The sequence below is a fragment of the Argiope bruennichi genome, chromosome 10 (assembly GCF_947563725.1).
Source record: "Argiope bruennichi chromosome 10, qqArgBrue1.1, whole genome shotgun sequence".
In the NCBI taxonomy this organism is placed as follows: Eukaryota; Metazoa; Arthropoda; class Arachnida; order Araneae; family Araneidae; genus Argiope; species Argiope bruennichi.
In genome coordinates, this window is record NC_079160.1 from 97,289,192 (window position 1) to 97,305,484 (window position 16,293).

At 32.7% G+C, this 16,293-nt stretch overlaps 1 protein-coding gene across 1 annotated transcript in view; it reads right to left on the minus strand.

The window, feature by feature from the left end:
- The window catches only part of LOC129989090 (cilia- and flagella-associated protein 53-like), an 89,621-nt gene that overhangs the window by 51,753 nt on the left and 21,575 nt on the right, over nucleotides 1-16,293 (minus strand). The window contains exon 4 of the mRNA XM_056097414.1: nucleotides 2,136-2,309. Coding sequence (XP_055953389.1) covers nucleotides 2,136-2,309 — 174 coding nt within the window. The remainder of the gene's footprint in view (nucleotides 1-2,135; nucleotides 2,310-16,293) is intronic.

Here is a 16,293-nt window from a genome sequence, read left to right on the forward strand (position 1 = left end):
GAGAGAAATAGAGTTGCAAACGATACTATAAATTTTTAAATATATATGAATAATTTTAGTGCATCTTTTTTTCCTAATTTCACTTCTTGACGAAACAGCGAAAAAAAACAACCTCTTCTTGAGAATTAGCGAAAAACATTCTTTGAATTCATCAGGGAAGCAATTACTTAAAAATTATTTATGAAGAAAACTTTTGTAATTCTTGCTTGGATTCAAAAAGAAATGTTCGTATAAAGAATTTTAAAAGCTTTGGAAAAGATTACGGAATTAGAATGTCCGATGTAGAAATTTTAATTTTAATCCATAAATATTTACAGAAAAAGTCACTATTTTCAGAAGATTTCTAAGAATTCAGTAGATTTGGCCAGATAAACAAATGAAATTCCTTTTGGAAGTTAACTGTTTGTTCTCTTTGAAGATGCATTTCCGATTAACATTAGAAATAATATTACGAGCAAATGTGACCAAAAACTCATCCAAAATAACACTTAAATTAAAAATTCTCTACGTTAAATTTTAACATTCGAGTTTTAGGATGTATTGAGTCCATTGTGAAGCTTTATAAGCCAGATAACAGATTCTGGACAAGAGTGATTACTTTTGTCTAGTGGTCATGTTACTCGGCTGCGAACCATAAGATTACGAGTTCGGACCTCGCTAAAACCAAACCTCTACAAGTCGTTATAACGATTACCGATGGACGAAATTCCGAGGTTGTAAATCCGACAACTTCGTCGGGACTACGCAGACATGTTATTTTAAAGTATAGCTTATTTGTACACCAAAATTTTAAATTTCTCTTGAATTTTGGACGAAATTCCTCAAAGAGAAGATCCTTTGTAAGTCATTCTGAGTGCATGAGATAACGATAACAAAAAATCGGAACTAGCTAGACAAGTGAAATTTGATATATCATTTCTTCACAACATTGAATATACAGTTCATTTTGCACCAAATCGATCATCCAGTGGTCTCATCAAAAGTGCTCGCCAATATACCTATTCGTGTTCATGTAAAAACGTGGACATCCAACAAGTTCGATGCATATATTTTGATATATAATTTTCACATCAGAATTAATACCGATATTCAAACCTAATTGTTCAGAGGAAAGATATTCAAAATGTATATAAAATTTTCTTTGCGAATGACTTACCAAACACAAGAGGAGATATTTTGTAGAAATGATGAGAAAAATGAAGAGAAAACCTACAAGCTGGTTATAATAGTTCTTTTTTTACTTTCTTATATGCGAAATATAGAGAAATTATTATAATAGCCAAAATTTTCAAACTCGAGATTTTGACGAATTTTCAAGTTTTAGATCACCATAACACCGAAAAAGACATTATTTTTTTTAAATGTCTCTCTGTCTATGACAAAGATAAATTCAAAATCGTTTTGCGCTAGACAAATGAAATTTAGTATACTGTCTTTACACCGAATTTGAAATTTTTTATTAAATTTTCAGCTAAATCTTTTCAAACGAAATCTGTCTGTGCAAATATAAATTAAAATGATAATTACAAAACGAAAACAGTCAAATAAATAAGATTTGGTATACAGATTTCAAATCGGTATACAGATTTAATTGTAGGCACCTGTAAAATTTTGAATGAAATCCCAAAAGCGCTTGATCGTTTATTGTTCTGGACTTTCAGAAATAAACTTGTTGCTTAAAAACGTAATGACTTTAATGTATCAAATTTGATATGTGATTTTACTACTACAAGAGAAGTTGAAATAAAAAGTTCCCATTTCTATTTCAATAGGCATCTGAAAGATAGAAATGGGCATCTGAATTGCAAATTCAATTTTCGAATATTATTAACCGCTTACAGGGATTAATCCCCAAAACACTCGCCAAGTATCACAAGTTAGATTCAGTAAAAATGCGAAATTCTCGCCAAAAAATAATATTTCACAGTAATTGCACGCCAATGCCATCCAAGCCATTCTCTGGAATAATATCTTGATTTAAAAGTATACGAGAAAGTTTTGGGAGACCACTAGCGTTAGTTTTAATCATCACCAATACTGCTGTAGCCAGGAAGAAACGAAGGATATTTGCGACATCACGCTTTATTCAATCAGAAATTTTACAAGTTGATTTGGTAAAAGTTCTCGTCTCTTACTTGAACTGCTGCTCTTTCTTTTCTTCGGCCAATTTCTGTCTCTCTGCTTCTTTCTGCATCTTCAACTCTTTGTATCGACAGAGCATGCGCGAAGTCTTTGTCTCTTCGTCCTCGTGTGGAGAAAGGGACTCCTTCAGATACATATCCTCTTCCGATTTCAGCAATTCAGCTAACCTATGAAACAGATTTTGATATTTAGAAAAAAATATACACCGGTTTAACAATTGCTAAGGATGGATTACTCACTGCCATATGGCGCATTAAAAATAAACATGATTTGATATTGTTACGAATCTGTAATGCTGCTTCCCAGCATAGTTGGTTCCACCATCGGAAAGAATGTTTTACAGTCATCCGCATTGGACGGCATCCGTGTGTCGCGTCGGAGGTCCCGGAGGTTGGCGACAAACTTGGTACCATTTGGCGACTTGGCGACGAATTTGGCGACTTTGGAGACAAAATAGATTATACCCGAAACATCGAGAATTTTCCCGATCCGTCCAGTAGGAACCGAGATACGCCTCGAACGTTCCTGATTGGTTGAGAGGCTTCTAGCCCCGCCCCCTGAGACCTATAAAAGGAGGCGGCCGCGGTTGCCAGTTGTCGTAGTCGGGATCGACGGTAAAGACCTGGCCCTCCAGAGATAAGCGGAGCAGCGACGGAGTCAAGCGAATGCTGAACTAAGCTGTGCGCTACTGTCTGCAGAAGAGAGTCTTATTGTATGCTGCTGTTTTTGCTGTTTTGTATGCTGCTGTGTATGCTGCACGTCTCGGCTGAAGATAATCGTCTTCTGTGCTGTATACAGTTGTCGTCTTTGTGCTGTCCTGTGTGTCTTCGTGTAAATAAACGTCGTTGTTTTATTTTCTACTACAGCCTGCTGATTGAGCGTTCTCCACACCATATAACTCCCACTATCCAAACGAACCCCGGAAATTTCGTAACAATATAAAAGGGTAAAAAGATATAAAGGATATGCTAGAACATTGCAATAACGATAATTTAATGGGCTCTGAAATCCAGAAGGGTTTGAAAAGTGCTCAAGGGACAAAATAGACATTTTGGAACTGAATATGTAAAAGTAAAAAAAAAAATGCAACTACCGCCTACAGATATCAATACAAGATATCACCACCATGGAGGTCAATGCAAGATTCCATATATTTTGGTATGCTTTGCATAACATTATCCAATAGCTGTGGGGTAATTTATCACATTCCTCTGTCAGAGAAATGATGAAGGTGTTCTTGTTTATTGGAAGTCATTGTTGACCAGCAAGACTGCTCCCCAAAGTTCTTCAAATATTTTCACTTGGAATTAGATCTGTAAAACGTGCTGGCTGTTCTGGGCATTGAATATCTTCGTTATCTAGGATTATACATGCCATGCACAGTGACAACTCGATGACATGTTGCGTTGTCTTCCATTAAAACAAATTTACCTCCTATAGCTCGATGACATGAAGCAACAGAATATCATTATTGTTTTTTTTTCGCCAGTCATAGTAGCACATAGATGGGATACGGTTATTCAGCATGATGTCAGCCCATATCATAATACTTCGTGCAGGATATCGTTGTCTTTCCTATATGTTTAGAGTACTATATACAGTACCACTCTCACGCTAATCAATTATCGACAATAATCAAACGAGAGACTGAACGTACTTTCACCTGAAAAGGTAATTTATCCCATCCTACTTGTTGCAAACATCTGGCGACAGGATATCCGCTTACCAGTAGCAGCAAAACATTGATTTGTTACCCACGAAGTACCCAAGAATTGATTTGCTATCCACTGAGCAATAGACTCGAGTTGTCAACAAGGCACTGTGCAAGCTGGTGATGGCCCATAATGGTATGAGTTGTTTTTACATGGAATGGACTGGGTATTCTAGTTCAAATGAACCGATCATTGACCATTGTGTTCAGCACTTGCAACCATTCATAAATTTCATGCACAGAAACAATGATGGAATTTTTATGGATGAAGATGTGCCATGTCACCTGACTACAACTGTTCGCATTGGTTCGAAGAACATTCTGGACAATTCCAGTGAAGGATTTGGCCACCTAAGGGATCTAACCGAGAGGTCATCTCATACACAAAGTTTTGCACCGGCAACACTTTCGCAATTATTGATGTGACTGAATATTTCTGTAGCATTCCAACGACTTGTTGAATCCCTGCCACATCGAGTTGCTGCACTTCACCGGGCAAAAGTAGGTCAGACACATTTTTAGAAGGTATCCCATGACTTTTGTCACTTCGGTATAAATACAGCTGTAAAATCATCCAATAAAAAGTCTGGCACGTTCGCATAAGGATCTTTTTATATTTTATTGTTATGATTCTGCAATATGTAATAAGAAAGATTTCTATACCGCGTATGTTACCATTTTATATAGAGAGATGTTTTTTATTATTATTTTAAATTGAAATACACAAAGAGAAAGTGCTAAAATGTTGCATCTCTAGCTTTTCAGCACAGATGTTTTTTTTCCACGTGTTAAAAAAAAATTCTACTTCCTGCTCCTACTGTAAAAAAATTTACATATATTATATATTTGCATATATAAACAGAATAATTCAAAACCAAACCAGTCAGAGCCTCAAATTCGATACGAGATCATAATATCTAAGCCCTAGATCAGTATTAGATAACGGAAAAATGTCATCAAAAGAGGTTCAGTACGTCGCTTCTTTCATCTGCATTTTCTTTTGATTTGTTCGAATTATTGATTTCGATTCTATGTACATAAAGGAATACTTTTTGGTATTTTCATTCGAAAAGAAATCATAAAAGTGGATTCAATGTTATGTAGTTTTTATTATTCACAAAAAATTACATTCTTATAAGGGATAGATACAAATTTATCACTCAAATATATTTAGTTTATGTTACGACTCTCAAAGAATTTCTTTTAAGTTCAACCACATCATGTAATCAAAACAGACTAGACTTAATTCCATGTATAAAAATAGTTAAGAATATTTGTTTTAATGTTGATTAAATCTATTTAAAATTTAGTAATTTCTTAATTAACATTTCTTTATTCAATATAGCCTTTATCAAGTCAAATATTCAATAATAATTATTTTTTGATTAATTATTATTTAAAAAAAGGACATAATTTAAGTTTGTGAAAATTACCGCAATGCAGTATCAGGATTTAAATTATATCCTTCTCTGTGGTGAATGAACAAGAGTCGCTTTATTGGATTTGAAATCGTTTGAAGGTCAGATTTCGTTATTTAATCCCAGAATTAAAGTTGCGAAGTCAATTCGGATAGTAATCTTGTAGCTTCAAAATAAAGTGTTAATCCAACAAATGCTCTTATCTAATTTTCGGAAGATGAAAAAAACAAAACAATGATAAGACAGAACAGCTGTTTTTGCGGATGATAAAGTTTTAAAAATATGGAACTGTGATGACTTGATCTTTAGATGCCTTGTAAGTTTCATCTTCAGACAAGGCTGATTTATTACTTATCACTAAGCAATTCTCTTGATAGTAACCATCACCTAGTTAAAGACTATAATCACAGGGGATAATAAACACTTGTTCTCAGTCGCATTTGCATTCACTCATAAAGTAGTGTAATTTGCGCTCACAATATAAGTTGGTTTTCTGGAACTTAGTTACCTTTGGCAAGACAACTTGGCAAGCATCTCGAGAAGGTATAGAGAATACACATTTCTCGTTCTGATAAGAGATTATTGATGGTTGAGATTTCTTTCTCATAGAATAATCACTTTTTTCCCCACAGTAAAACTGATCATTAGTTTTCAAGAACACGAGGAACATCATTAAATTTTATTTATTGATTTCGTGTTCGCTTTTTCTTTTATATATATTTTTATTTTTATAAATATCTTCTGTTCGGAATAATTATTGATGTAGCCCCTTTTAATGAATTTTAGGAATAAATTTCTCTCGCCTTAATTAGTATTTTTAACCCTCTGCTAAACGTAATATTAGTTGTTCGTTCCAAAATAACTTTATTTAGGATCATCAGTATTTACCCACGGAACTTTCCTTTCGTCATCAGTGATATTCTTACATTAACGTTGATTGATTATCGAATGTCTTGTAAAGACGATAAATCCTATAGACAAAGGCAAATTTTGTAATATGTCAATCATTTTAACGCTTAAGCACATGATAACACTAGTTAAGAAGTAAACGCAAATAAGATTCAGCGATCTGACACATAACCAATCATAGTGCTAAAGATTATAGAAGTGTTGCTTTTCGAATAGAATGTGCGACTGACTCTCATATTTTCCATACACTAATATAATTTTAAGATTAAAATTATTAAGATATCAAATCGTTATTAAAGTGTGGCGTATTTTAATATCGTTATCTCGCATATAAGTATAATGCAAAAACATATTGTTAAATGTTTAAAAGTAAATAGTTAAACTATAGTTAGCTTCGTAAAAATAAGTTAGTCAAAAAAAATCCGTGCTCGAGATTTCGGCAGATTTTGCATGTTTTATACCTTCTTGAATCACATAAAAATCGCATTTTTGGAAATATATCCATCTGTGTGTGAACATATATAAGACCTTGGATAACATAAAAGCACTTCATTTAAATCAAAGACAGTTTTACGCAAAACTACAAGAAAAAAACTGGAGGCTTGTGTGGCTTATTCGAAAAGAAAGCGTTTTTGAGCGCATAGGAGCAAGAAAAGTTAAAAACACAAGAATCTAGATGGTTAAATATTTACACGAAATATTTACATCAAAATTTTCAATTTGTCTAAAATTTTATACCATATCGGTAAACGAAAAAATGTGCTGTTCCAAAATGAGTACACGAATAGAACAGAATCAACTAAATCGGAATGAACATCCTACAAAACAAGCTAAACTCAAAACACGTTACCGACATTTTACACGGCAAACTAAACTTAAAGGGACAGTGGACTTAGAAATAAACTGAAATGGACGAAAACTTGCAATTTTATTTTTATCGTTTCGTCATCAAAATATATGCTTATATTCAACTAAAATAGTATTATAAAATGTATTGCTCAATAAAATGAATATTTGAAGGGCCCAGAGAAAAATAAAAGTACACCTTAATGACTTTTCTCAAAATAATATTGTAATTAGATTTAAACAACTTTGAAAGGTTGCTGGTGTCTTTTGGAGAAATTAAAGGAAACTGATAATAAAGATTTCGGTCAAACATTAAAAGAAAAATAGGGTTCTCTGCATTTTATACTTCGAGTTTTTTTTAGTTGATTAATTGTCAATTTTAGTTCAGAAAAAAGTAAAATTCCTATGAAAATTCAATAAATATGCACAAAAATATTTCTAAAAAAACTACTTTTTTTTTTTTTTTTGGAATTACAAAATCATAAACAGTTTTGTCTCAATAAATTTACATTTGGTAATAAGAAAAAGATAAAAGAAAAATTAAAAATTATGTCACCTGTAATATTTTGAAATTTTTAAAAATTATATATCTTTTAAATTTTTTTAAAAAATAATATATTTTGTATTAAAATATTCTTAAGAAATTTGAAGAATTTATATTTTAATACATATGCATAAAAAATTTCATAACCCTACTGAATAATCCGCAAAAGTGTCTAATAGAATCCACTGTCCCCTTAAAGCATGTTATAACATTCCACAGGACGACCTAAAACAAAATACTCTACAGAAAAAATTAAACTCAAAACACGCTATGGACACTCAGCGGTCAAGCTAAATCCTAAATAAAAAAAAGTTAAAATCAAACATATTATGGACATGCTACAGAACTAGCTGAACCCAAAATGCTACATGTTTTAGTATACAAAATGTACAGAAAAAAATGTTTTAGAATACAAAATGTACAGAAAAAAATGTTTTAGTATACAAAATGTATATAAAAAACGTTTTAGTATACTAAAAAATGTACAGAAAAAATATTTTAGTATACAAAATGTACAGAAAAAAATGTTTTAGTATACAAAATGTATATAAAAAACGTTTTAGTATACAAAATGTACAGAAAAAATGTTTTAGTATACAAAAATAAAATGTTTTAGCATACAAAAAAGTATATGGAACAGCAAGTCCAATAATTTAAATGCTTGAAGAATCATCATTACAGCTTTGTACAATCTTGTGTACCGTTTTCTTTATGGTCTGTCGCTAGTGTTCTAGAAAGATGCTTTGCCGAAGAAAACAAGATTACATTTAAAACGCCTACGTCGACTAACTGATAATAAAGTTTTGAAGTGGGACAGCCTACGGAGGAAGGAAATTCGTGGTGAAATTCAACACCTACAAGGAGGAGGATTTATTGAAAATAAAAAAAAAATGTTTTTTTTAAAAAACGGAATCGTCTATAGATACTGGTAAACACTAACACAGAAAAGCAATTTTTATTTTTCCGTATACGAAATGTATAAAAAAAATTAATTGTAACAATCAAAAATTACAGCCTCAAGATTTTGATTAATATCTGTCATTCAGACCACTCTGATTCTGAAAAAAAAACCACATTTTTTTGGAATTATGTTCTTTCTGTCTGTGGAAACTAAAATTCAGAAACATTTTAAACGAATGAAGCTTGTAACGTAATCGTTACATTAAGTGTGTAGATTTCTTTCAAATTTCGAACGAAATCCATTTAAAGGAAGTTTGTCAGTATGTCAGCTCTTCTGAGAGTGAACATGATAATTACTGAAAACAAAATTCTAGATGGATAAAATTTTGTATACAAATCTAGCATTTAAAATGTACATAAGTGAAAAAATTTTTAAGAAATCTATCAAAAAATTGACTATATGTTGGTCTATGCTTTCGAATGCATGTAAATTCAAAACTCAACACCGTAGATAGTCATATCACTGACTCTCCGACTCGCCCGAAGGTATGAGGATAAATAATACTGAATGACCAGACCGCCGCAAGAGCAACACCGGCTGGAACTGAGGTTGAGTCCTAAGGGCCATCACCGGCCACGGTACAACCCTTCCCAAAGGAAGTACGTCCTGTCATTGATAGAAGGAGCCAGATCCCCCACTTTTTTGTGAACCATCGAGGATGGCGAGATCCAACCACCATACCAGAAGCCTCTCATCCTCATTTCGAGATGTTCCCTGGGGGTTAACAATTTAGATAGTCAACCATCTAACTCCCGACCCGCCACGAAGGCACACGGATTTAAACCATAAAATTGAATGACCGGACCGCCGCAACAGCAACATTGGCGGGAACTATGGTTGAGTCCTAAGGGCCGTCACCGGCCACGGTACAACCCTCCCCGAATGAAGTACGGCCCGTCATCGATGGGAGGAATCAAATCCCCCACCTATTAGTGTACCCTCCAGGGTGGCGAGATCCAACCACCATGCCGGAAGCCTCTCATCCACATTTCGAAGTGCCCCCCGGGGGTCTAACAACTTAGATAGATCAAATTTGGTATGCGTCAATTAAAATTGTAATTCTGTTGCGGATTTTGATTTCAATTGGCCAATAAAAGGACGTCCAAAGTTTACAATCGATTCTCTTTCTAGATTACGAAGCACGAAAACCTCATGTGTGGGACCCTGAAAATAAAAGTCTGAGCACTCATAGTTCTCACGGCATAGCCTAAGAAGTCGATTTTTATCCGGAAGGGAGTATGAGAGAATGTCAATGAATGACTAGACCCTTTTGTTTTCTTTTTTCTTGAAAAACAAAAACGGCGCGAAACACACACAAAAAAACAAATAAACAAAGATTTACATAAAACAAGCAAATAAAAACACGATGAAAATAAACAGACAGACGGATATTTCACAAAATGTGTTTTTCCAACTGAGGGAGATCTAAAACATGGAGATATGTTTGAATTTTTCGATGATTACTATTCATTCTCTATACTACATATACGGGAAAGTAAAAATTAAACATTTTGATATGATCAAAATGCAATAGATCCTTGAAAATAACAAATAAAATCGTTACCGCAATGCAAATGTAGATGTAACATAAAAAAAAAACGCAGTAAAAGCTGTCAAGTTTAACGTATGAAATCCCATAAACATGATTGCACATCTGACCCTTTATTCAAATCTTATTACAAATGCAAACCGAAAGTTTTAAATTAAATCAGCGTTGCTAAATGTCCTCGCATTGATAAGAAATAAATGCTTTTTTTAAATTCCTTTCATCTAATGACTGTTGAAAACTGCGAAGAACTAAAGCATAATTAAATTTGAAGGATAATATAACAAACACCCTAAAGTTGAAAATCCATTTTTAGGCTGAGAATCACAAATATTTTTTTAATGTTTTCACTAAATGCCTTTGTATTTACTCTCAAAACCATTTTTATTTTAAGCTTAAATAATTAGAAGTGACATTAAGAATTCATTTCATTTCCAGCTTTAATAATTAGAATGAATTAATTATAGATTTCATTTTAACAGAACTTGACAGTTGAAATCGAACTGTAAAGTAATGTAAATAAGATTATTTTCATTATTTTTAAGAATACTTTTTTAAAAATTTCTAATTTCGTTTTTTTTAAATACATTAAAAGACATTATTTTGAAATATCTTTCAATACGGTATTCTCTATTTTTATTGCAGTGTTGTTAATTTAGACGATTCTGAATTACTAAAAAATCATAATTTTCCTCTTGCGCTATTATTCTTAGCAATAAACTGACAATATAAATAGCTGTAAATAATATAAAAACAATAAACTGTCTGGAAAGTATCTAAATTTTACTTTTTATTTACTGATAAATGTTTATTGCTAACAGCATCTTTAGATCAGTGATATACATTTTCAAGTTAAGAAACTAAAGTAATGCCGAAATCGACAAGGGATATGAGGATTAATAAACTTCCGGTATGGTGGTTGATTCTCACTATACGGATGGGTTTAGAAAGTGTGCGTGGTCGGCTACTCTCTACCGATGAAGGAAAGAACATCCAATGCTATCCGATCATTCAGATTTATTCATGTGCCTCAGAGCGGGTCGGAGAAGTCAGCTACTGCTACCAGCTATTTAGTAAATCACAATGCATACATATTAGAATGAAGAATCAGCAGAATCGATCTCCCCGAAACGTTCTCGTATACTTTCCAATAAAGATATATTCCCTCTCACAATATAAAATTGTGCTCATTCGATAAGGTCGGCAATACACTAGCATTATACTGGCGAAGGATAGTTATGAAATATAGAACTTTGGTATGAAAGTAATATTTTTATCGAATCTATAATGCAAATATGCATTTTAGACACCTGTTTTTTTTACGACCGATTTAAACCAAAATGTGACATGAAGTTACACTTGTAGTCAAGAGATCACATACCGAATTTCATTGATTCAAATAATTGCATTTATGAGTTACTGTGTTTACGTGAGTTTAGTTTAGTTATATTAACGTCCCGTAGTAAAGTAAGACTAGGGCTATTTTGTGACGGACCTCGTAATTTTGAACCACGATTAGATGACGAGGACGACACTTGAGCTGGCACCCTCCCCCCCCCTCTCTCTCTCCACACCGCACCACACCAGCGGGAGGACGTTTTGGAGATGACGGATTTAACGTGCAACATATCCCCTTACATGACGGTTCATCGGTGGAATCGGGTCTCGAATATGAAACCCTACGGTTCACAAGCCGAGGTCTTACCACCAGGCCGCCGCGGCCTGCTGTTTTTTAGTTGAATGCGAAAGTATAGATTAATAGATGGTTAGCCATGTGACAGATTTGGTGTCAAAATTTATAAGAATCTACATTTTAGAGGCTAAACAGATATACCAAATGTTGCTTTTCTATCTCTTTGCATTTTGTAATAATCGTACTTACTTCAATTGGAACAAAAAGACAGACATCCTCTGAATATATTCAGTTCAAAATCTGATAGAAATCTAGAACTTTTATATGAAGACTAAATATCCAATTTTATCTGTCTGCCTGGGAGCGTTTTTAAGTTATCGTGTTATCATAGGCAGACTAAAATAAATAATTGTGAAAAAAATTTTAACTTTAGGGATGTGTAAAGCTTACAGATTGAACAAAATCTCGAATTCAAATTTTCTGGCTATTACGAAATATTTTATATACTTCTGATACAAGAAATTGAAAGGATAAAAAAACAAATTTTAAATTTCAAAAAAGTATTGCATTAAGAAAGATGGAATGACTACCAGCCTGGAAACCTTTGTAATAAGAACCTTTTTTAATATCATGAAAAATAAAAAAAAATAAAAACTTCAAGTCCATTTTTCTCAAACTAAAGCATTTTCAAAAATTTTAATTTTTCAAATATCTTTACTAACATACTATTAAAAACATCAGTTTGAAATTTGGTACAGAATTAGTTTATAATACACTCAAAGGAATGAATCAAATTATAAGTGCTTTGAGGAAGCTTATAAAATTAAGAGAATGGCTAAGCGTCACAAAAATCTATAGTTTTTCTAAAAAAACTTGTAATTTTAGTTTCAGTAACGCAACGTTTTAAGCAACAGAGCTATTTTGGGACGAACCTCGCAATTTTGAACCGCGGTCAGATGACGAGTACAACATCTGAGCTGGCACCCCCCTCTCCACACCACGCCACACCAGCGGAAGGAGTTTGGCCCTGACGGATTTAACGTGCAACAGGCCCCCTTACACGACGATTTTTCGGTGGAATCGGGTTTCGAAACTGAAACCCTACGGCTCACGAGCCGAGACCTTACCACCAGACCACCGCGACCCGTAATTCATATAATTTTTATTTACTCTAAAACTTCCGCTTCAGTCCTCAACTAATACAAATATATATATATATATATATATATATATATATATATATATATATATATATATATATATATATATATATATATATATATATATATATATATATATATATATATATATCAAAAAATTTACCATTCCGGTCATTTGTTTTCGATAAAAAATCCTTGAAAAACGTTTAAATTTAAGGAGAAAAATTCTAATTTTTTTTTCTCAAATCTCTCTTCTTATTTTTTACAAAATGTTTTTGTATGATATTTAAGTTTTAAGACCATTTCAAAACAGAAAAATATTGTTTCAAATAGTATCGTTAAAAAGAGGGCATTCGATTGTAGTCGCACACCTTAATATTTTTAGATGATTTTCTTCTTCAGAAGTGGCATTAAATTTTATGACTTGTTATCGTTCATGGTCTAAATTTCTTTTTTTGTCGGAAGAGAATGCGTAACTTTTCCTTATAGAAACCCCGCCAATTTTTAAAGTGTTTCCGCATGTAGGTTGCACAACACCCACAGAATTTTGTGAATTTTCCTTGTAGGAACCTCGTTGGTATATATTTCCCTTTTGGAATGTAGGTTACACACCTAGAGGAAAGGAGAAACCTTCCATCATTTCTGAAACCTTATTAGTCTTTATTGGAAAGAGGAAGACAATTCCGATATTGTTTTTAGATGATCTCTGTTTAAAATAAAGAAGAAATTTTATGTGTGTCTCTTATTTCTGTCCGTTTGATGACATTCTACGGCCCAGATCGTTTGACCTAAAGATTCCAAACATATATAATTTAGAATAGCAGAAATGTGAACCTAAGTGTGATTTTTAATTAGAATTTTAAATAATTAAAAACTAAAAAAAATTAAGAGAACTTTGGCAATACCTTTTCGAATACTATGAAGAATATAATTATTTTTACATCATATTAAAATTTTAAAAAGATATCATTTCTAATCATATCTTTTTTTTCATATAATTATTTTTTTTTTAAATTTTGCATCATTTTTTTTTGTCTATGCAGTACAAAGAAAGTATTGTAATCATCAAAAAGAATTCAAAATCAGGATTTAACGAATCTGCACATTTTAGACTTCACTGAATTCGAAAAATGCATTTTTGAAGAATGTCAATAGGTCTATCTGTCTATGGTAAAGATAATTCAAAAACGCTTTGAGCTAGATAGATGAAATTTAGTACACGGTCTTAATACAAAATGTGTAGATTTTTATGAAATTTGAGCAAACTCCGTTCAGATGAAGTCTGTCTGTCCAGCTGTTCGAATATAAGTTAAAACGATAACAACAAAACGAAGTGAGCGAGATCAATAAAATTCGTTTCACAGAGTTAACATTTATAGACTAGATTCCTATTGAATTTTGAGAAAAATCCAACGTACAGACTAACCGTCTGTAGGTCCGTACGTTCAGAACCATGTAAATGCGATAATTCTAAAATGTAATGACTTAAATATATCAAATTTGGTTTGGCATTTTGTAACTACAAGTACAGATTTGTGTCAAATTTTTGTTTTCAATCGATAGGGACAACTCATTTAAAACATAAATTCGATTTTTGGATAATATTAACTTCATGCCAGGGGATTAATCGCCAAAACATTCGCCAAGGATGACATGATAGATTCAGTAAAAATAGTAAATGCATGCCAAAGATTAATCGCCAAAGAATTTGCCAAAGATGACATGATAGATTCAGTAAAAATAGTAAATGCATGCCAAAGATTAATCGCCAAAGAATTTGCCAAGGATGACATGATAGATTCAGTAAAAATAGTAAATGCATGCCAAAGATTAATCGCCAAAGAATTCGCCAAGGATGACATGATAGATTCAGTAAAAATAGTAAATGTATGCCAAAGATTAATCGCCAAAGAATTTGCCAAGGATGACATGATAGATTCAGTAAAAATAGTAAATGTATGCCAAAGATTAATCGCCAAAGAATTTGCCAAGGATGACATGATAGATTCAGTAAAAATAGTAAATGCATGCCTAAAATTAATATTTCGTAACTACTATATACCCTTTTCATGCAAGGCTTTCTCTGCAATGACACCTTTATTAGAGTGTGTACGAGAAAGTTTTGGGAAGACCACTCCTGCTGTCTAAAAAATATTTTAAGCATATTTTACAACAATATAACTCGTAGTTTAAATGAAACTTAAATAATTAAATCGTCTTCATTATTACTATTAATATTTCATCACAATTTTTCTCCCATTGTTGATGGTCAAGATGTGAAAATTCGGCTTGTTTTTTTCCATATTGATTAAGTTTCATATAGGAATGCTTTTAGTAAAATTTTTATAATTTTGTCCTTCTTAAATTTAAGGTTTAATTTTAGATACAGCTTACTTAAGGTTAATTTTTAAATACAGCTGCTCTTTCCCGTTGTATAATTGGAAATATAAGTCATATTACTGATCTCCGACCCGCCCAAAGGCACACGGATAAAGAAAACTGAATGACCGGACCGCAGAAACAGCAATACTGGCGGGAACTGTGGTCGAATGCTAAGGGCCTTTCACCGGCCACGGTTCAACCCTTCCCGAAGTACGTCCGTACGGAAGTACGTCCCGTCATCGATAGCAGGAGCCAGATCTCCCACCTTTCAGGAGTGCGAGATCCAACCACCAAACCGGAAGTATCTCATCCTCTTTTCGAGGTGTCCCCCGGGGTCTAATTGGAAGTATAAAGATATACACGGAAAATTAAAGAAATGAATAATTCAACAAACAGAATGGTAATAGGCATCTAATATAGTTTATGCTGTTTGTCCCTTAAAATTTAAATTTTAAAAATATTTTGTTGAGAAAGCCGGTTTTTATTTGAAACTTTTCGCAATCATTTACTCTATCCAACTGGTGGCCAAAGGCGATCAGTGTTCCATAAAATTGTTGAATTTAATTATAATTATCATTCTTACTCTAAAACTGGATTTGAGAGTAAAATAATAAATTTCTCAAATAATTGATATTCTAAGAGGGGCTATACTAACATGACAATTTTCAATTGCATGTGATTTGAGAATCAATATTATCGGTACAATATTATCGGTATATATAAAATTCGGTACACATATTTAACATCAGTAGTGTAAACACCTAACAAACTTTGAGACAAACCCAACAAGGGTGTGACCATCTGTACTTTCAGAGAATTGAAAACGCAGTGACACAACAACATAAATATATCAAATTTTTCATGGAATTTTTGTGATTACAAGAGTAATTTTGTGTTACATTTTTGTTCCAATCGGTTGGGAAAAACTAGATTAAAACATAAATTCAATTTTCGGACTTTATTAACAGCCAAAAATCTCGCCAAGGATCATACGATAGATTCAGTAAAAATTATAAATTCAGGCCAAAAGCAAATATTTCG